This window comes from Schistocerca nitens, chromosome 4 (assembly GCF_023898315.1).
Source record: "Schistocerca nitens isolate TAMUIC-IGC-003100 chromosome 4, iqSchNite1.1, whole genome shotgun sequence".
NCBI lineage: Eukaryota > Metazoa > Arthropoda > Insecta > Orthoptera > Acrididae > Schistocerca > Schistocerca nitens.
The window spans coordinates 369,956,552-369,979,988 of record NC_064617.1 but is presented as its reverse complement, the minus strand read 5'-3'; the positions used below and the strand labels follow the sequence as shown (position 1 = coordinate 369,979,988).

General features: G+C 37.3%; 1 protein-coding gene across 1 annotated transcript in view; it reads right to left on the bottom strand.

Moving 5' to 3' along the window:
• The window catches only part of LOC126252108 (teneurin-a), a 352,713-nt gene that overhangs the window by 59,762 nt on the left and 269,514 nt on the right, over positions 1-23,437 (bottom strand). The window contains exons 18-23 of the mRNA XM_049952972.1: positions 17,164-17,399; positions 10,777-10,934; positions 9,806-10,021; positions 1,728-1,921; positions 1,389-1,649; positions 276-468 (exon numbers count right to left, since the gene is read on the bottom strand). Of these exons, the coding sequence (XP_049808929.1) occupies positions 276-468; positions 1,389-1,649; positions 1,728-1,921; positions 9,806-10,021; positions 10,777-10,934; positions 17,164-17,399 (1,258 nt within the window). The remainder of the gene's footprint in view (positions 1-275; positions 469-1,388; positions 1,650-1,727; positions 1,922-9,805; positions 10,022-10,776; positions 10,935-17,163; positions 17,400-23,437) is intronic.

Genomic DNA, 23,437 nt, shown 5'->3' with positions numbered 1-23,437 from the left:
TTAGATTGCAGTCAGCTCAAGACAGATAACCTATAGTAACAGATGTTAACAGCTGCTGCAGAAGATGACCACACAAACAAATGTATTAAAGAATTAATTGTTTAATACTGAACTCAAACCATGGTCATTACTTTTAAGACATGTAGAATTTCAATTAAAATTAGTGCTTACAGAATATAAAATATTTCTATCTGAGAGCACAAATTTAATATTTTATGCAGGGCATTTAATGAAGCTGTTTCACATTGTTAGACAGCATACTTTGCAATACTTACAACATTGCTATAGTCCCTGAGGAAAAGAATCTTGTTCCCAGAGCTGTCAGTAACAGTTGACAGTTTACCAAAACTTGTGTTCTTGCTGTAAAGAAATGAATAACGAGTCTTTCCAGATGTCAGGTCCTTTGTTGCAACATGCTGACCATAACGATTGAAAACATAGATTTCTTGAGTTGGTGGATATGGAATCCTGGAAACAAAAGAAACATATAATGAATTCCCTTGTGGTAAATTAGTATTACTCAGCATGCCATTATATTATTATAAAAATATTAATGATAATGCAACTTTATAAGCTGTAAAAACTTTTAAGCAATTAAATGAAATTAAATGAGTGGAATCAATGTGGATGAGAGCAGTGGGATGCAATTATATGACATTATATCAGTCAGATCCCATTCAGAAAAGCTCACCTATAATGTTCAGTTTCAATACATGTGAACTTGATATTATGTTCAACACACATGACAAATAATTTCTCCATATTTCTGTTACAGAAAGAGGCCACTATAGAGACTTCTATTTTAACAAAAAGATTTTTGTATTTATATAGTGCTCAGACAGACACAATACAACAATTTCCTTTCGACTCCGTATGTAATATAATCACACAATAAGTTTATTTTCAGTCTTCTAATTCAAACACATTTCTTTAGCGTGTGATGTCTTTTACCTTCACCTCTTTTAAACCACTCTGAATGGCTCACCTACTGCACCCATAATCACAGCAATTTTAACATTGGTGACAGTGCCACTGTACCCTCTATTTTCAGTTGACGTATCTTTCCCTTTCTTGTAAAGCTGTTAGCAATTTTTTTTGTATTTATACCACCCAACAGCAACATCTGGCACAACACCAACATGAGGCTTATCTGAAGTCACCAGCAGCCCAATCACATGATGGTTTTGTTCATTCAGCACTGATCATGCCACTACAAAACTTCAATAAACTCACATTTGTGGTTAATTTTCCACTTGTTTTACATGTTATTTAGTAAAGATAGTTCAAGACATAACTTTAGAAGGACTGCTTGTGGCTTAACATATTCCTAATACAGCAGTAGGAGAATTTCAGTATATTTGTTACAAATTCAAAGTAAAAAAACATACCTGAACTCTCCATTTTCATTGTGAACTGGGAGATAATGTTCCAGTGCTAATATATGCAAGCTGCCTTGATCAGCAACATTAAGCACACCATCTGGAGAAACAGTCAGAGCTGATATGGACGTAAACTGTGCATTTGAAGACAGCATTGTCTCTTTTGCATCATGATCGCTATTGCCATCTTCAGGCATTCCACAAGGGCACATTCCTGGAGGAGCCATCACTGACGAACTTCCGTTATTTATGCAATCACAGTTTTGTGCTCTGTGAACAAAATACAAGTAAACAATTGATATATTTCACTTCCTAGCTGTCATTTACAAACAAAATGTTTTGTGTTACCTGTATGGCTTCTCTTGTTGCTTTCCAGCAAAATCAATTATCCTTCCAGCTGAATCAACTACACGTATTGCATTTACTTTTTTTGAATCACTCTCTGCAATGAATAAATCTCCAGTTGGACTGAATGCCAGGGCAAGAACTGAACCAAGAACAGTCTGTGTTGCCTTCAGACCATCTTCATTTTCAGTATCAATCTGTAAGAGAAAAATAACTCCAGTTTTAGCTAAAAAGAAACAAACTCAGGAGCCTGCAAAATCTATCCAAATATATGAAATGGGGCAGCACACATAAATAACAATGTTTGCTTCAGACCATCTTCATTTTCAGTATCAATCTGTAAGAGAAAAAAAACTCCAGTTTTAGCTAAAATGAAACAAACTCAGGAGCCTGCAAAATCTATCCAAATATATGAAATGGGGCAGCACACATAAATAACAATGTTTACTTTTTGTTCCAAAAAGAGTGTTCATTTCATGAAAGTGAAAAAAATCCAAGGAGACAGAATGGTAGGCCAGTTCTTACCTTCATGAGCTTAATTTCCAGAACTATCAAGTTACAAGTAGAAAAAGCTATTTATATCTTTCATGACTGTTATTCCTTACTAAGGGATAAAAAGAGGGATAGGCTTGGGAAGAAGGAACATGTTACTTAGACCCCAGGTTGATACATACCCACCAGTTACACGAAGTGTTTCCAAATGAGTGCCTTGTCAGGTGACTCCTGGATTGTAACAGTGACACACTGATGAAATGTAAGTCACTTCTGGGTGTACTGAACAAGTAGTTGATGTCTTCGTTACAAAGGCTATAGTCAGAGACAAAATCTAAGTCCTCTACTACCAACCAGAAATTAATAGAGCGAGTACGGAATGCCACGATTTCACATCCAAATCAAAGTGCTGACCCTGTTTTGAGATGAAAAATTTGTCTCTTTGGAGCAATACACCTTCAATAGTGCTTCAGGCCTAATGAACAATAACAAATCAAATTAAAATGGATTGCTGCCTTTAAGTATTCTCAGACATGACAATGTATTGCCCCATACAGCAAGGTTGTTTGGACTACTCAGAGAAGCAATAGGAGACAAGAAGTCCCATTCTGCCAAAGAGTGTTATGCTACACGGTGTATGATTATTTGTACAGGCACAAAAGTTAGTAAACTTATCTGAAAATTCCAGCACTTTTTAAGTGCTAGCAACCTACATTGAGCATCAGACAGACTATGTCAATAGCAGTGCACCTTTGTACTGCATTTGTTCAATTTGTGCTGAATGTATACAATAAGTAATAGTTTAGAAAAGAATTAATGGTTCTCATTTCTCAAGAAATTTGGCATTTCTCTTTGCCCAGAGATACATAAGGCAGTATATCATTGTGCCCAGATCCTTGATTTTCAAAAGGCAAGTTAATAAAATTCTGTTATGATGATGAACACGAGATATGTAGGCAGATTATTGGTTAAATTTCACTTTCAGTTTCAAATCAGTTTGCTCTTTCTTGAATCTGTGCCTAGCTCTTTGTCTCATCATACAACTGTTGCAATTGCAATGATGTTCTGAGACACTTTCACATCTCAAACACTTCCATATATGCATAGATGATTCATGATCTCATATTTTACCAGTGTCCAGTAATAAAGTTTTAAACATTTAATTTTTCTCCCAGTTCACTGACTTTGGGTCAAGTGAAAACAAAGTTAAAACCCTGTAGTTGGTGATTTCTATCACCCATTTTAAACAGTGGGAAGATGAGTACGTGTTTCCATCATATAAGCAGTAAACACAGGTTATGCTCAAATTCTTAAATTGAAGGTTGCAAGAAAATAAAAACTCCACGGAATAAGCTGCACTGTAAGAAATTTCAGAACAAAAAAATGTGGAATATTTTTGTTTTCTCCTGAAGAGTGAAAATTGGAAAGATGTATTCAGTTGTAATGATGCCAATGAAGAATATGATAAGTGTATGGCCACATTAAAGCATTTTTTTAAAATAGCTAATCCCAAGAAAACAACAGCATTTAACTCTGGGGGGGAAAAAAATACGTGGATCACAAAAGGTATAGGAATATCATGTCAAAATAAGAGTAGATTGTATGAGTAATCCAAGCACAGTACAATTTTACTAACTATTTTGAAAGATATGAATGCTTGGTGTCTGTTCTTTCGGACATGCCCGTAAGAAATGATACGATGCACTTGTGGCGGTTATCGACTGCAAGAGTCGACCGCCTCATCTTTGAGAATGAAATTTTTTGAAAACTGTTGATCTTAGTGTGTTCCGAACTCTGTATTCGAGTGGATGTGTTCGTACCGACATGATCAAAATAAAGTTAACTCATTATAAACGAGTGAATACTTAATGTTGGATTCGATATTACCATACGTAACATCACCATCCCCACACACTCATATAATTGATAAGCTTCCATGGGCAATGGATTCACCACATTCAGTGCAGGTGTACAATTACACCTGATCTCCGCGGGACTCCCAAAGTAGCAAACATGGACAAGAACTGCAGATAGGTGTGGGAGTTTGAGTCAACCAAGAACTGTGCCGAGATAGCCTGCACAGTTGCGATAAACACAGTGTCTGCATGGCACAGTGGTTAACGCAGCTGCCTAGTAAGCAGGAGATCCCAGTCTGGCACACATATTCACTCATAGCCGCTGATGCCACACACAAGTCCTAATACAGCAAATATCAATAATCCCTTGCCTTTCTTTTGCTTTCTCTCCCCTCCTCCTTCAATTTACATAATATATTCCAAGATATAAAAATGAATATTAACACAAGTTATTTCAAAAGAAAAGAAAAAAAGGAACACCTAGAAAATGACAAAATAATGAGAAATTCCAAGTATAAAACTGAAGAAACCTGGCAAATTATAAGAAGATTAATGGGTGGACGGTCAGTTAATCACAGTAACATACAGCTGATTATGAATAACAATAAACTAACTGATCCCAGACAAGTGGCTAGTGCATTCAACCATTATTTCTCAACCATGGCACAGCAGCTGATAAATACACATCATGAAAAACAACCAGACAGTAAGTAAGAGACTAAAGTCAGATCATAAAAAATCATGCAAATGCATTATTGTCCAATAATTGTTCTATGGGTGCTGATACAACATCAGATACTATCATCAAAGATAGCACAACATTTCTTGTGGAACCACTAAAAATATAGTAAATTAGTCATTTGAGGGTAGCATATTTCCAAATAGCCTTAAAATTGCAAAAGTAATGACTCTGCATAAGAAGAGTGCAAAATTTGAAATTTATAATTATAGGATGGTTTCAGTTTTGCCAGGCTTGAGCACAATTATGGAAAAAATACTGTTCCTTAAAAGAGTAACAGGCTTCTTAAACAAAGAAAGATGATAAATGACTCACAACATGGGTTCAGAGGTGGAAAGTAAACCCAGTCAGTAATAATTTCCTTTTTAAATGAAATACTAAAAGCAGTGGATCATAAGCAACATGTATCTGGAATATTTCTTGATCTTAGCAAAGCCTTTGATGTTACTGATCACGATATTCTCTTATGTAAGAAAGTAATTACGGAATTACCAGTCTGAAAAGTGGATCCAATCATACCTCAATAACCACCAACAAATTACAGAAATAAAATACAAAGGCAGCAAAAGACAAAAAATTTCTAGTATATGCAGTAATGGGGGAGGTCAAGTACAGAGACCCACAAGGGTCATTTCTGGAATCTATCCTATTTCTGCTGTATGTAAATGAGTTGGCTGATAAAATACTTGATGGACTCACAGTATTCTTTATAGATGACACTAAAATTCTAATTAAATTACATCGTGGGGAAAATCAGCAGGAAACTGTAACATCGGTTATGCATAGCTTAACACAGTAGTTCAGGGCCAATAGGGTCATCATACATTCTGAAAAAACTGTGACAGTTAACTTTCACACCACACAACACCTCCATCCTGCAAATCTTGTTTTCACCAATGACAGAAAAAAATGCCTCAGATGTCAGTCACACAAATTTTTTCAGCATATGTATTCAGGAGGATCTGAAGTAGGAGACGCACCTTACAAATATAAATAAAAAACTCAATACACTAACATTTGCTGTAGGGATTCTCAATCAAAATGCAAGCTGCTCATAATTGGTGACAATGTATCATGGTCATACATACTCATTAAAGACGTACAGAAAAAGTTTTGGGGGGATTCCACCATTTTTTTAAAAGAATAAAATACAGAAAAAGATTATCAGATGATAATGAAAGCTAAAAGCATTCCTGTAGACCCCTTTTTAAAGACCGAAAATACTGTCTCTTCCTTGCTTGCATATATATGAAATACTAATTTTTACAAAAGAAAACCAATTCAAACATAACTATGATATAAATATAATAGAAGGAAACAACCACGTGGGGAAAAATATATCTAAAAACAAAGATGATGTGACTTACCAAACGAAAGCGCTGGTACACACAAACAAACACAAACATACACACAAAATTCAAGCTTTCGGAACAAACTGTTGCCTCATCAGGAAAGAGGGAAGGAGATGTTAGTGTATTGAGTTTTTTATTTATATTGGTAAGGTGCGTCTCCTACTTCAGATCCTCCTGAATACATATGCTGAAAAAATTTGTGTGACTGACTCCTTCCCTCTTTCCTGATGAGGCAACAGTTTGTTGCGAAAGCTTGAATTTTGTGTGTATGTTTGTGTTTGTTTGTGTGTCTATCAACGTGCCAGCACTTTCGTTTGGTAAGTCACATCATCTTTGTTTTTAGATATAACTATGATATATACGTATATGAAACTTGGTAGAAGCTCAGCCTTCACATAGTACAAATTTGTGCAAAAGAGGAGTGTATCATAGGATGATTACGTTATATAACCATGGGCCTTCTTTTTTAAAATGCCCACCGACATTAAATATAGAGGTCCCAAAAAACCACTGACAAACTTTAAGAGAAGGTTCCTTATGCAAAAATAAGTAAAAATGTCCAGTAAACATGGGCTCGAAAATGAATACTTGTTCTTCTTTGCTAGTGTGAGACATCTCTTCTATTGAACAAGTGCTCACAGCTCTTAAAGTATGCACTTCAGAACCCAGGTTTACTAACCTTTTTTTTTCTTGTTTTGGTCCATACCATCTCCTCCCAAAATTGCATGGATGAATACCTCACTGCTTTCAGTGTCACACTAAGGCTGAGTGGTAAATAGCATAAATCATTTCTATTATTAAATTTATGAATGTTTTCAAACTGTGAGTGATTGTTAACAATCAACTTAATAAGGACATAAAGGTAATATGAGGCTACTGTCAGTACGCTCGACTGTTTAAAGAGCTCCTGAGTGGACACTGCATATTATCCTTATTATCTGCTTCTGTGCAACATGTACTTTTTTCTTCAATGATGAACTGTCCCAGAATATGATGCCGTAAACGTTAGTGAATGAAAATAGAAAAGTAAGAAAAATTTTAGACCCTGTCATTTCCAAACTCCGATATTTCCATAAGACTCAAGCTGCACAGCTTAGACATTTAATAATATTGTAACATGTGACCTCCAGTTTTCATTTCAAAGTTCATGGAACAGAAAATAAAAGGTGGCTCAGAGGCACATGTATGTATTCACTTCCAATGTGTCCAGATCACCATATCAAAAAAGAAAACATTTGTGTAATGACAAAAACACCTGTTTCCAATAGGATTTTTTCACAGCACTCCTCCATAACGTCAATATATGGTGGAATGTACTATTGCTTTGATTCAGGCTTGAATCTTTCATGACATACGATTAATGAGAACATCAAGCCAGTCCTGGTCCAAATTTTCCCACTCTTCAATGGTAATAGTCCATAATTCATACAGAGCCCATGATCACTGTCGACGTCCAGAAACAACTTTTTTCAACTGATCCCATGCACGTTTGATTGGATTCATGTACAGGGAACAGGAAGGCCACTTCACATGTTGAAATAACATTTTTGACTACGTAATGATGATTTGAAAATGGGTCCAGGCCTGAAACTAGTCATCAAGTGAATAAAAAGAGTTAAATTTGCAACTTTGGCTGGTTTTTGTTGTACTGTCACCAAAATGTTGGCAGTATGGTTCACTACTGGTTGCAGAATCTCATCCCTGTACCACTAAGCAGTGAGACTGCCCTCAACAAGTAAGAGTGGAGTATGGTGGCCACATATAATGCCACTCCAAAACATCAATCCACTATGACTTTGTTGAATATGTGGACATAGTGCTGGAGTCATTCAGTATTCCTGGGTTGTCTCCAAATGTTACCAAGGATTTCCAGGATACAAACAGACCCAAATTTCATCCATGAACACCACCCAACACCAGTCCTGGGGCGTCCATTCTGCATGCTTCCTTGCCCATACGATTTAGTTATGGAGTCTGTGGTGTTGTCATGTACAAAGTGGTGTTACCATTGGACGTCAGGAGTGGAGTTTGGATCATGCAACCATCTCCTATGCATTTTGATAAGATACATGGTGTCCTGGAGTCTGTTTGAGTACCAAATGTAATTCTAAAGACTGCAGTTCCTTTGCCAAAAAGGTCATAGATATCAGTCATCCTCTCAAAAGTGAACAGCTTGTGTGGTGGAAGTCCTCGACACTACTGTCGATTGGAAGTAATTCCATGTTCATACCACATCACTTTGACTCCAGTGTACACATCAAGCAACTTTCCTGGCTTAAAATTCTTCTGCATGTAGCGTGATGATGTGAACCTGATCGTTGGTCACGACTGTCCTTCATAGTATGATGGATGCTTCCTTTACTGTTCCACAGTCATCTGTATCATATCCCTACTGGTGCTTACCTACAACTGAAATGCTGTAGTTCTTTGTGTGTGGCATTCTACCTGTAGGTTGCACTCACGGTGACTGTGTGTTTTTGCAAAAAACGTCAAGGGTGCCCTTCCAGCCTGTACAGGAACAATCATGATAGCAACACACCTGCACAACATATTGGGGTGATACACCATTTCTATTATTGTATAAACACCAAAGAATTTAGAGTGTTTTTTTCATTTATTGATTGGTCATCATGCATTATTTCTAATGATGTGGTCAGGGCTTGTGTAGTTCTCACTTGGATACACTGAGTTTTACCTAAATTCACTGTAATTTACAGAAAAGTAGTTGTTAATTTTTAAGACAATTTTATTTGCTATATGAAGTGCTGAAGTTACTCCATTAGATTTGTTTGTAATATCTGCGTCATCAGAAAAGACAATTATGAGTATTTATGCTTCTTGGACATCTCAATCAAAGGAGTTTCATTCTGTTTACAATTCATAGAGTGTTGAAGTATCACTGAAGCTTATGTAACATTAGGGTTGATGCTCTTGTCACTGTTGTGAAGTTCTACTGATAAATTCTCTATGAGTTCTTCTGTTCTTACAAATGCTTTGAAGTGATGATTTTTGTATTCCTGGAGTGGGCTCTTCATTGCACTTCAACTACGCAACCGTACTGAAGGACACAGGCCAATATGTTGAACTATATCATGCTGAAGAAAAAACAATCACTTGAAATTTCTTTGTATTCAATAGGTTTATGGATTTTTGGTTGGCAAATCTTTTGGCTACCCACAGCATTTACAGATATTTCTGAAAATTCCCTTTTATGCATCTGTGACTAGAATATTTTGTACTCCTTTAATACTTCCCCTTTTATAATGATCAGGTGAAGTCGAAGTCATGACATTCTTATAAAACTGCACACAATTAACTTCCTTGATGACGTACAGAACAACATCCTTTTGGGCTGGAATTTTCACTCAATGAGCTTGTTGTCAGATTAACAGCCATTATAATTCATGTTCTTGGTCTGGTGGTATGACTATGTGTCAAACGTGTGTGACATCAGATATCTATTTCATATCTTTATAACATGACATACCTTTCCACAAAACCAGAACAGCAAAGGCAATTAAGTAATATGTTAGTAATAAATTAAATTTTCTTTTCTTTTACATGGAAAAGCAGAATAAATTTTACATGCAGTGTAAAGTTAGACTGCCTCTAATCAGCTTATAACATCAATAAATTATGTACCTTAACAGTATCTTCTGGATGGGAGTTTTCAGTGTTGCTACCAGCCGATGCCTTTGGATGATTGTCAGCTCTATTTGAATGACAATGTAATGGTGTACCTGCAACTACTTTCACTTTTAAATCATCCGTTAGTTTCAGCACCAGACGGTCATCGATAAAATGTAGACTACCATCAAGAGGACTCAGCGAAAGACCCGTTGGCCACTGCAACTGGGCCTAGAATACAAATATTAAGCTGGAATTATTTTGTCATGAGGTCAGCAAATCACTGTGAACAAAAATTGTCATCAATGAAATGATCAATATGCAAAATGAATTAATTGGTTTCACAAGCAATTTATTTGTAGAATAACACCTGTTTTGTAACAAACAGTAAATAAGCTATAAAGTTAGCAGCTGCTGTCACACACATCTCTATCATTAGCATGAAGAAAAAACAGAATATGGATGTGCTTAAGAATTAAATTTTGAATTCTGCATGTGAAACTCATGAAACTACCATAAAGAAAAATAGCAGCACAACCAACCCAAAGCAGCTACTTTAATGATACATTTTACAGAAAACAGTCTGTGTAGTAAGATGAAACATAAATATTTTTGGACAATGTAGATGCCACACATGCTAAACAGAAAAAGTAAAAGGATAAATGTAGGAAAACCATTGGAGATAGGAAAGAATGAAAGAAAAGAAGTTGCATATATTTTCAGAAATATTAAAATTAATTACATTATTCTGTTCATTTTGTGATTCTTTCTTTTGTACAATCTTTCACAGCTTACAATTAGCATCACTGAATGTTTTCCTTTGATAAAATTATTTCTCTAAGCAAAAGAATGAGGAATGTTTGTAGGTGTTATGGAACAGTAAAATGAGGACAACTTTCCCCGATATTTTTAAACAGTTTGATGTGATGCTGTTTGTTTTAGTATGAATTTTTTAAAATTTAATTACGCATTACAATGATGTTTACCTGTTGTGCAGGGATTGCTCCATGACAAGGAACAGGAGTCCAATGATTATGATGACCATGATGCCCAACAAGGGTGTGAATGATTCCTTTTGGATCCACAGCTCTTATGTTTGTTCCATCAGCAATGTACATAGTCTTATCAGCAGCTATAGCAAGACCTATAAACACAAAATTAATAACAATTACTGTATCTTGCATTTAATACTAAACAGCTCACTAAGGACTAATTATAAACAGCAACTGATTTTATTTTTGCACAAAAAATGAAATAAAAAACTTGCATTGTATCAACATTAACAACTAAAGTTTTGCTGGTCTAATCAAGTCCACTTCAATTGTCAGTTCACAACATAGTAACACTACAAAAGAATGGATTTAATTTTGCACAAATACCAGTAGAAAAGAAGTAAACAATAAAGAAGTTGTTACGAAAAAATTCTAAGTAAAGCTGAAGTAATTTTTCTATTTGTGTAGTTAGGTTAAGGAAATTATTGGTGATGTAAGTAATCAGTGAAAACATTAGTTGCTCCCAAAAGAATTTTTGGGAGATAAGTCACAATTAATGTGGGAAAATTTAAAGACATGTAATAGACATTTTGTGGTAGAGTAAGAAATGAGAATTTGGAATTTTCCAGTGACAATTAATTGTACAGAGTATGAAGTATGGCATCAACAAGTAATGTTTGAAGATATCTTACAAAAATGCTCTCTAGGCTTTAGTAGCAGAAAGTACACAATTTATATTAAATTCTAGATGGAAGTCGGTGTTCTCTGGAGGAGAATAATTTAACTACCGAATACCCATTATGTGCATAAACTTTTGCTACAACGCATAAACTTTTGCTGCAACTGTGTGCATGCTGATAATATCAAACACGAAGGTCAATTAGCAATGACATGTTCACTTACCAAAAGCTTGATAACTCAGGATATAAAATGAATATAAAAAAAAGCAAAACAAGGATAATGGAATGTAGCTGAATTAAATAAGGTGCTGCTAAGGGAATTAGATTAGGACATGAGATACTTAAACAGTAGAGGAGTTTTGTTATCTGGGCAACGAAATAACTTATGACAGCTGAAGTAGACAGGGCACAACATGTGGACTGGCAATAGCAACAACAGCATTTTTGGAGAAGAGAAATTTGCTAACATCGAACATAGATTTAAGTGTTACAGAGTCTTCTCTGAAAGTATTTGCATGGAGTCTAGAGATCTATGGAAGTGAAAGATGGGCACTGAACAGTTTACATAAGGAAAGAATAAATGCTTTTGAAATGTTGTGCTACAGAAGTATGCTAAAGATTAGACAGGAAGTGAGGTAACTAGTGAGGAGTTACTGAAGAGAATTGCTACATAAGGGGATCACCAATTTAGTATTTGAGGGAAGTGTGAGAGGTAAAAATTTTAGACGGAGACCAAGAGGACAGTAAGCACATTCAAAAGGATGTAAGTTGCAGCAGTTATTTGGAGATGAAGAGGCTCGCATGCAATATAGTAGCATTGAGTGACACATCAACCCAATCTTCACGCTGTTTCTTTTGTGGGGTCAACCGAAGCGTCCGATCCCACCCGTCAGCTTTGACTCGTGACGTAAGGCTGTTGTGGTGTGTGACGTCACGACGGCGCAGAATTTAGTTTGTGAGATGGCGTGTTTGTAGTGTCATTTTGATGCGATCGGTGGTGCTCTCTGGTGGTGTGTTAGGTGATGTTTTTGGTTTAGTTTGCGAGTGTGGCGTCGTGTGTGAATTTTGGTAAATTGCTTTTTTTATGTCTTTGGTAGGTATGGATATGAGTGACAGGGTCAACAGTTTTCGGTTGTCGGCTATGATGGGGGACAGTGCGTGCGTTGTCTCTAGTAAAATTTCTTCAACTATTCGGATTTTTGGATGAAGTCGTGAAGTGTTCAGTATGTTGTGAAGAAATGAGGCTTACTTAAAGTTCCGGCGTCTCAGACCAGGGATGGCTGTATGTGGAGATGTCGTAAGGATAACAGGTCAAGGGAAGTGTTCAATCCCAATGTGTGGCTGTGAATGTTGGTATTGGTATTGGGAGATTTTTTTGAGTTTTATAGGTCAAGGGCAGTGTTAGGTCCTAATTTATGAGATCGGGAGCTGCTGTTGAGCTATATAGGTCAAGGGAAGTGTTCGATCCCAATTTATGAGATCGGGAGCTGCTGTTGAGCTATATAGGTCAAGGGAAGTGTTCTATCCCAATTTATACGATCGGGAGCTGCTGTTGAGCTATATAGGTCAAGGGAAGTGTCTGATTCCAGATGATATTGTGTTTAGTGGTATTTGGGGAGTTTTGTGATGTCGGTTTTTTTCGTCGTTTTGCGTGGTTTTGTATGGGGGTGGGTGTCTAAATTTGTTTATATTTAGTTTGTCCCCACCCAAAAACCCACTATTTCCCATGCTTGTCTCGTTAGTGTCATTAGGCTTTTTGTGAAACGTGTGTGTGTTTGTTTTTCGATGTACTTTCGTCATCATAATGTGTACATATAATGACTTTATATGCGCCATATTGGAATCGTGGTTTATCGTCGTTTCCACCATATTTGTGACGTCATGGGTCAAAGCAGACGGGTGGGATCAGACACTTCCGTATTTCCCTTTTGTGTTGAATATTAAAGGCTTTAAAATCTGTGACCTATTGACGCAGACATTCACACAGAAAGCCACCTGAATCCAAGGCCAATAGCAAGCAACCTGAATCCAAAGCCAATTATCTTTAATATTTATGTTTGCTTCATGCTCAGCAAACAGCTGAAAACACAATGAGAAATGATGCTGTGGCAGTGAAAGTTAGTGCCAAACAATATCTTCTCTATGTGATTGATTATAAAGAGAACTTAGAAAACTCTATGTTTTGAATATGTACCATCAGAATACACCACTTGCTGTTTTTTCCTAATGCCTTGGGCAATTCTGATGGGCAGAATTCAGTCTGCAACAGCCTCAAATGCTAAGAATTATGTTATTTCCTTTCATTCAATTTACAGGCATCCAACTATCCTGAGATTTATACTGAGGACTACAGTGAGTTCCAATGAGCTCCTCACACATTTCATGAAAGTGGAAGAACAATACACTTATTAGAATTAATAATAAACAATTTGAACTGAAGTTTTGTTGGAAAAAAGTACTATGAACAACTACAACTGAGAGCACATCTTCTGAAGCCAACTGAAAGAAACCAACAGCATCCAATGTGTATGCTTCTATAACACCAACATTTTGGTTACAGGTTCGCCAAGGACGGTTTACAGCAATAATTATTTTTTGGCTGTGGAAACGTTTGAAGAGCACACTTCTACTCATTTTCCTCAAACTTTGCAACATGAACCCTTCACCAACAACTAGTGTGTATCTGCAAATCTACATTTGAGGTTGAACCATGATAATCGTGTTAATAGCTGATTTTAACACTGCTGCCAAACATGTCTTCTTCTAATCTCGATCAGCAATGAATGTTGGTCCTTTGATCCAAGTTTCAAGTAACACAACGTAACATATAAATGGGTTAATTTTTGGAATAAAGTTCAAAACCGATCTACAGTCAATGACGTTAAGGATACAGGATACTTTTCTGGCTCAATATTATGTAAAAATCAACACCTATTTCTTTCAGGCACTGTTTATAACGTACATGTTTTACAGATTTTTTTGTTGATATCAGGTTATGCAGCATACTTTCTAAACAAATTAGAAGTATTTTGAATATTTTTGAACCTGCTTAGAGTTATTAAAAAATTACAAAGTAACTGATACATTTTTTTTTTCCAAACCGCTTCCTCAAATTGAGGTACCATTTAATCCAATGTTATACATTTGAAGGAGACCAAATTTTTACCAGATTTGCATGACATGATGGCTGAGGTACTACACCTATTTAATTCAACCTGTTATGTATATTACAAGGATTAAAAAGATATCACATCTCACATTTTAATTTTTATAATTTTTTTCCTAATAAAATATTATTTTTCCTATAGTTTAGTTGATTCTGCAATAAAGCTTAGGTCTACTACATAAGTATGGACTATTGCAAGTTACAGAAAAAAATAGAGCAATGCTTTATAAACTTTAGGAAATATTTGTACCTGAATTCTGAAAAATACAACTTGCGGGAAATTGCGAATGAAGATGTGAGTCCAATTAAACTGTGCCTCACAACATTCCTGAAGCACAGTCTTCATCCTTCAGCATTTCTTCATCTTCAAGCTTCCTCTTGGCATTCCTTTCAGCACTTCTTGCTTCTTTGGTAACTTGAAGAGCGAATCTTTCAGCTTCATACACCAGTTGTCTGTTCCACGCAACCAACTGATCTTCCATATTAGAGCCACATTTTATGCCTAAATGCCTCAGGACTTCCAACCTTCCTATCACTCCATCATTGAAACGTATCACTGCGTCTAGTACACCAACTTTTAATGTATTTAGTCCTACAAAAACATTCTTGGGTAATCTTTCCCATATGCAATGGTTGAAACTTCCATTTGTATTCTGAGTGCCCCGATGAAAACATTTACAAAGCAAAACAGGGTCACTCAGGTCTCTAAAATTTTGTTTTATTTCATTCATAACAGGCTCAGGAAGAGAGTGCTTATGATGGTATATTTGACCACTTTCTTTTGCTTTTTGGAAACCACACCAAGAATCTGCTCCTTTAGGGCAAAGTCTGCGAACAGGGTGGTCATCTGTGGACAATTTATGAAAGTAGGTGACCCATACGGCATTTCTCATTGCTGTAACTACATTCAGAGGTGCAGTTCATCTAATGGCCAATCCATAATAACTCTGAAGAAGGCCCATTTCAGTTTCTGTCAATCTGCCTCAGCCAGACACAGATTTTCCATCGGATATCACCTTTTCTTTCATTTCTCTTTGTAGCTTCCTCATTCTAGCACCCATCCCCTTTTTCCCACGTCCACAACACTCCAGTATTGTTACCAAGGTATCACCATAAACCTTGAACTGGTTAATTTTATCAACAGCTTTAGAGTCCCCATTGCCTAGATACTTCGTATACCTAACGTTATAAATTGGCACCGACCTCTGAAATATTTTTAGAGCTCCATCGCACTCCATACCTCCACTGTAACCATCATAATTCTTAGGACACTGATGTTCAATGTGTCCTTCAGTGTTACCATGGCAGGTGTGGCAGTACTTAGATAAGCACTCAACATCAACAACTTTTCCATTCTCCAGAGAAGTAGCACTTACACCATTCAAGGAACAATGCCCTCAACACTGCCATGTCCCATCAAGTGCAACAGCAATGTCCCTGGTTCCACTAATATTTACAGTTTCTTCTACTCCATGTTCCACAGATGCTTTAGACACAACTGTCAAGGCACCTAGAAGTATTTTTATGTACTAACTGAACCTACTGGGAGGAGGAGGAAGGTCCTCCATCAAACCACAAAATGTTTGAGCAGCCTTTTTTCCTTTTCCTATTGCACACATTGCATACACTAACTTCAGATTCACATCATATGAATTATGCACAATGTTAAAGTCATTTTCGAGGTGGATTTATTGCAGGATCTACACAGAACAACTAATTTTGATGCTGAAGCCTTCCTGCTACTTTGTTATTCAGTTATTTCTAGACGGCATACACCATCACATTGATTACATTTCACCACTTCCTTTATCAAAGAAGATAAGATGCCCACGTCAACAACAACAAATCCACTGCAAACAGCGTCATTGTTAACACAAAAATTTGCATCACCAGGAGGCATGCCATGAGAGAGTTTCTTCCCTGACAAGCTGATACATAGGTTACTTTCAACAATGTGGTTTGCTTTGTTTGTGAACTGGTTAACACGGAATTTCCTTATATTGAATTTCTTGATGTGTGGCGTAGTTCATATTTATTGCACACTAAAGGAAATGTACTTCCACAAATATATGTAGCACTTAAGAAATAAACATTCAGTAACACATGAACAAACTGCTTCAGCGAAACTAAAGTAAATACTAGCAATGATAACCATTTACAGACACTAGAAACATGGACTGTTACCAACATATAGAATGCATCATACATATAATCACTGGAAACAGAAAGTTCACAGTTATTTTCGAAATAATACTGGTTTCAGTAACAGAAATAACATGGGCATGGCAGCATACATGACCGTAACTTTAAAATTTGGTATATATAGGTCATTTTTCTTTTGAAACCCTATAATGTATATATCAATATAATCAGGAAAGACTATAGAATTTAATAAAGCCATTTTTTTCCCCACCATTTATAAGTACCCTGTGTCCTTAATAAGATGGCACTGAATAAAATGCTTACAAATTTAATCTGACCTTTAAAAATGGATATTAAATATGTAGTACCTACACAAAACCATACAAAAAATACCTTTAGGATGTGCAAGCTTTGCTTCACGAGCCGGGCCCTCATCACCACAATGAGTTTCATCTCCTGGAATGCATCGCTCACCAGATCCTACAACAGGCTCCCAATTAATTCCTGGATCTTGTATTGGCTCCACAGATAGCACTCTAAGAACTTGATGCCTTTCTGGGTCAGATATATACAAGTGACCATCAGCAGGAGAAACACTCAAGTAATACTGGTATGACACCTGTGTTGCACTGAAAAAAAAAAAAATACATATATGATTTAAATTGAGGTATAGTGAGATACTCAGTAATAACTAGGGACCAGAAAAATTCACATTTTGCGGTAAATGCGAAATAGTTGTGAATTCCAATTCAAAATGCAAAATTGCGTAATAGATGCTATTTCATAGCGAACTGTATCCAGATGAACTATTTTATCAGAGATAGTTTGAAAGAGCTTTATTTTCTGCATATAAATATCGAAAACTTAACCAATTTTCAGATGATATTGTACATCATCTGGTGAAGCCCAATTTGAAAGATAAAGTGCGTAAGAACCTGTTTGCAAAATAAAATGTGTACAAACCAATGCCATATCAGTGCGCTGAATGATCTGGTGCCATGCTAGCTGTGGGCGGTTGACTGGTCTACCTAAATTACATAGCGTAATGTAATGCAGTACTCAGTTGTGGGACATAGCATTTTATAACAAAGAAATGCCTATACTTGTTTCTTAGCTGAGGCTCAAAAGATAGTGTAATGTGGACACTCTTAAGATGACAATTTATGTGGCAGATGTTTTGAACTGCAGTTGCATTGAATAGCACTTGGGGTCGCGCCTGAACTATGTTGTTGACAATACTCTGCTAACTTCTACAAGCAATTGCACAATAACTGTCCCCAAATGCTTTGTGATGAGCATTGCTAGTTTTTTTCTGTTCTTATTTTGAAGATAATTAAAGCAAGTAATCTTGGTCTGTTCCAGATTTTGAAAATGGCCCTTACAACACCAGAAGAGATCGGCGATCCCCCCCCCCCCCCCCCCCACACACACACAAACACACACTGGCGCTCAAAGTTATAGTTTGTTTATGCACATGGCCATCGGCTACTATAGCCTAAAGTGCCCGCACTCTGTGCTATAGCGACTGGAAAACAAAATCTGTAACATTGTTTGACTGCTCTGAAATTCTTTCCCTAATGTTAAAATATAGTTACCATATGTTTAGTTCTACTTCTATGCTTAGTGTTTTGTCAGTTCTATCTGTAGTGTAAACAAGCATGGGTCACACGGCTATCAATTCCCACAAAAAGTAGAAATTAATAGCCTGCAGATTTTGTAATCACCGAATTGGGCAGGAAAAAGCAAATAATGTCTAGAAACCCCTTAAATCGGTGATGCATTCAGTTCACTGGTGGGAAAATGCTGCTGCTTTTCAGTAGAACAATGAATTTTGAAAGCTTAAATACAGCCAAACGAAGGCCATTTCGGAAGAAAATGGTGTCCAAGTTTTTGCAGTCAAAAAGTTCCAATCAGCACTTAACAGTCAATTTCTGAGAACTAAGGCTTTGTTTGTCTTCACTCATGTAGCACAACAAACTTTTATGCAGTTTTCACTAATAGGAAATTCAGGAGAAAAGTTTGCGTATATTGCTGTGAGCTCTATAGTGTAAGTAGAGTGGTGTAGTGGTTAGTGTCACTGACCAGTATGCTGTTGGTTGCCAGTGCAAACCCCAATTATCTGTTATTCACATTTTATCATTTCTGGAAGTTTCTTGAAATATCTTATGTTTGTAAAGTTTGTATATTCTGGAATATTTTATGTCTGTATAAATAGCTGCATTCTAAGTTCAGGAGATCAGTTCTGTTCTGGCTGCAGGTTGGTTCAGTAATAAATGTGATTTTAGGACTTAGTGTTGAACTTCATTGATGAGCCTGGCTTCAGATTTGGGCTTCACTGGAGTTTAGATGTGACATAGTTTGATGGAGATGCCAGGTACTTCAAAACAACTACACCGCCATGGCCCCAATCAGACAATGTAAGAGCCATTGCCTACTTGGACAAGAACCCAAATACAAGCAGTACACAATTTTTATAAAGCTTATACCTAGAACAAAATGAATTCTAAAACAGCAATAAGTCAGTTACACATGAGGTATCCATCAGTGCTTTCTGGAGACACAGGTCATGACCCAACAACATGGCTGGAGGGATTTCACCAAGTCATCAAATACAATAGGTGGGATGACATGGTGTGTTTCACAAATTTGTACTTTTACTAGGACAGCACATCAACCAGCATCTCAAGAACAACAAAGAGAGGCTCAGTAGCTCGGACAAATTCCAGGCCAAACTGAAAGAAACATTTAGTGACAATCAGCAGCAAGCCCACTTATCAGAAGAACAATTAAAAAAACAGGGCCCAACATCATGGGCAAATGGCACAATTCTAAATATAGAATGTTTTGGCCCTATGTCATACAATGAATCCTAACACAACAGTAGGTAACACAATCTCACACCTAATAAAAGGAGTTACAGAAGTTCTTCTGGTAAGGGATGTTACAACAGAGGAATTCATCAGGTGGAACCATTGAATTGCGGAAATGCAACAGAAAAGACATGGAAAAAGAGCTGGATGTTATCCTTAAAAGACATGAAAGAAGAGCTGGATGTTGTCCTTTGTATGAACACGTAACAATGGCTAACAGGAGAACAGATGCAGGATAACTGAACCAGTGAATCTGGCGGGGTTAGTGAAGTTAACTGGAGAATAAGCTTTGACAATGGCAGGAATAGCTACAGAATTAGTGATGACAATATTGTTTGTTAGAATGAGGAAGGAAAAGAAAAAGAGGTATAATACAAATTATATGGAAGAATGTGAAAATTCCAAATTTATAAAAAAAATTTGTGCTACTGTCACTACTATTTTTCGATCTCATGATATTGATGCTTCATGAACTACATTCTGTTGTCAAACAATGGAAAATCCAGGATGGAATGTAACAATATCAGAGAAGGAAAGTTGCCACTCACCGTACAGCAGAGATGCTGAGTCACAATAGGCACAACAAAGAGATTCACACAATTATAGCTTTCAGCCATTAAGGCCTTTGTCAACAATAGACGAGCGCACACACGCACGCACACACACACACACACACACACACAAACACACACACAAACGCAAATCGTACACACATCTGAAGTCTCAGGCAACTGAAACCACACTGTTGGGTTACGTATGTACATGAGGTAGATAAAAATGACCATTTGTGGCACAACAGTCTCGTTTATGTGGCGTATGTTACAATTACTGCAATATTAGAAAGGCTTAGTTCATTTTATCTAGCAAACTGTGACAAAATAGATGTAATCAAATAGAGAAACCAAACCAATCTTGGGTGCTATTCATATAAACAGATTTTTCAGTATTAGACAATAACTTTTTGAGTTTTCATGTAGCAAAACGTCTGACAAACTTTCATGGAGTCATAGATTCTTTTGCAGAAAGGAAAGCACACCTTGTAAATCTGTAGCAAGGTTAGAGGGGGTAAAATGCTGGGCTCCAAGGATATACAAAATGTGTACTGTCCTGCTTATCTCTTGTCTGTGTTGGTTTTATGTTTCCGATATTTAGTTTTATGCCACACAAAAGAGAAAGTTATAAGCTAACAGGCAATAAAGAGTGCAAATTTTTGAGTTTTTATATATATATATATATATATATATATATATATATATATATATATATATATATATATATATATATATGCCCCAACTCTTTGCCTTTGCAAATGTCTGCTTGCGTCTGTGTATTTGCGGATGGATATGTGTGTGTGTGCGCGAGTGTATACCTGTCCTTTTTTCCCCCTAAGGTAAGTCTTTCCGTTCCCGGGATTGGAATGACTCCTTACCCTCTCCCTTAAAACCCACATCCTTTCGTCTTTCCCTCTCCTTCCCTCTTTCCTGATGAGGCAACAGTTTGTTGCGAAAGCTTGAATTTCGTGTGTATGTTTGTGTTTGTCTGTGTGTCTATCGACCTGCCAGCACTTTCGTTTGGTAAGTCACATCATCTGAGTATATATATATATATATATATATATATATATATATATATATATATATATATACACAAAATTCTAGCTTTCGCAACCAATGGTTGCTTCTTCAGAAAAGAGGGAAGGAGAGGGAAAGACGGAAGGATATGGGTTTTAAGGGAGAGGGTAAGGAGTCATTCCAATGCCGGGAGCGGAAAGACTTACCTTAGGGGGAAAAAAGGACAGGTATACACTCGCACACACACCCATATCCAACCACACATACACAGACACAAGCAGACATTTGTAAAGGAATATATATATATATATATATATATATAAAAACAAAGATGATGTGACTTACCAAATGAAAGTGCTGGCAGGTCGACAGACACACAAACAAACACAAACCACAAACATACACACAAAATTCAAGCTTTCGCAACAAATTGTTGCCTCATCAGGAAAGAGGGAAGGAGAGGGAAAGATGAAAGGATGTGGGTTTTAAGGGAGAGGATAAGGAGTAGTTCCAATCCCGGGAGCGGAAAGACTTACCTTGGGGGGAAAAAGGGACAGGTACACACTCGCGCACACACACACACATATCCATCCGCACATAACAGACACAAGCAGACATGTGTAAAGGCAAAGAGTTTGGGTAGAGATGTCAGTCGAGGCGGAACTACAGAGGCAAAGATGTTGTTGAATGACAGGTGAGGTATGAGTGGCGGCAACTTGAAATTAGCGGAAGTTTAGGCCTGGTGGGTAATGGGAAGAGAGGATATATTGAAGGGCAAGTTCCCATCTCTGGAGTTCTGATAGGTTGGTGTTAGTGGGAAGTATCCAGATAACCCGGACGGTGTAACACTGTGCCAAGATGTGCTGGCCGTGCACCAAGGCATGTTTAGCCACAGGGTGATCCTCATTACCAACAAACACTGTCTGCCTGTGTCCATTCATGCGAATGGACAGTTTGTTGCTGGACATTCCCACATAGAAAGCTTCACAGTGTAGGCAGGTCAGTTGGTAAATCACGTGGGTGCTGTCACACATGGCTCTGCCTTTGATCGTGTACACCTTACGGGTTACAGGGCTGGAGTACGTGGTGGTGGGAGGGTGCATGGGACAGGTTTTTCACCCGGGGCAGTTACAAGGGTAGGAGCCAGAGGGTAGGGAAGGTGGTTTGGGGATTTCATAGGGAAGAACCAAGAGGTTACGAAGGTTAGGTGGATGGCGGAAAGACACTCTTGGTGGAATGGGGAGGATTTCGTGAAGGATGGATCTCATTTCAGGGCAGGATTTGAGGAAGTCATATCCCTGCTGGAGAGCCACATTCAGAGTCTGATCCAGTCCCGGAAAGTATCCTGTTGCAAGTGGGGCACTTTTGGGATTCTTCTATGGGAGGTCCGAAGTGGTTCTGGTTATTTGCTTTTGTACCAGGTCAAGAGGATAGTTGCGGGATGCGAAAGCTGTTTTCAGGTTGTTGGTGTAATGGTTCAGGGATTCAGGACTGGAGCAGATTCATTTGCCACGAAGACCTAGGCTGTAGGGAAGGGACCGTTTGATACGGAATGGGTAGCAGCTGTCATAATGGAGGTACTGTTGCTTGTTGGTGGGTTTGATGTGGACGGATGTGTGAAGCTGGCCATTGGACAGATGGAGGTCAACGTCGAGGAATTGGAATGTTTCCCTCTATTATATTCATATCATTAATTTGAACCCAACATTTACGTTTGTTATTGTCACTGTTGCATTTCGAAATCTTTTTCTGTCATCTTACTTTCTCTTTTTGTTTGTGCAAGTAGTTTCACTTTGTATTCGCCTTCTCCTTTTTACCGTAATCTACCATACAATTTTATCCTGCATATATATACTCAACAATACGTAAGTTACTTCCAACCATAACCAAAAAAATATTTTTTTCAGCTTTCAACACTACCACTGCTATAAAATCCGCCGATCCCAGTTCACAAACAGTTCCTTTCACCTATTAAACAACCATTTCGGCTAGTTCTAACAACTTTCGCTATATTTCCATTTCCATTTTTCCCACATCACCGATCATTTTTTAGCCCCTTCCCACAGGTTTTAACGTCATTATTTCTTTGTCAGGACATTGTTACCCTCATTTTCATAATCTGCCACCACAAAACCACTCCTTTTAATACACTTACACGCAGTTTTTTCGAAATTTTCCCGAATTTCTCCACCCTTTAACGTGTTTTGGAGGCAACACAACCACCTA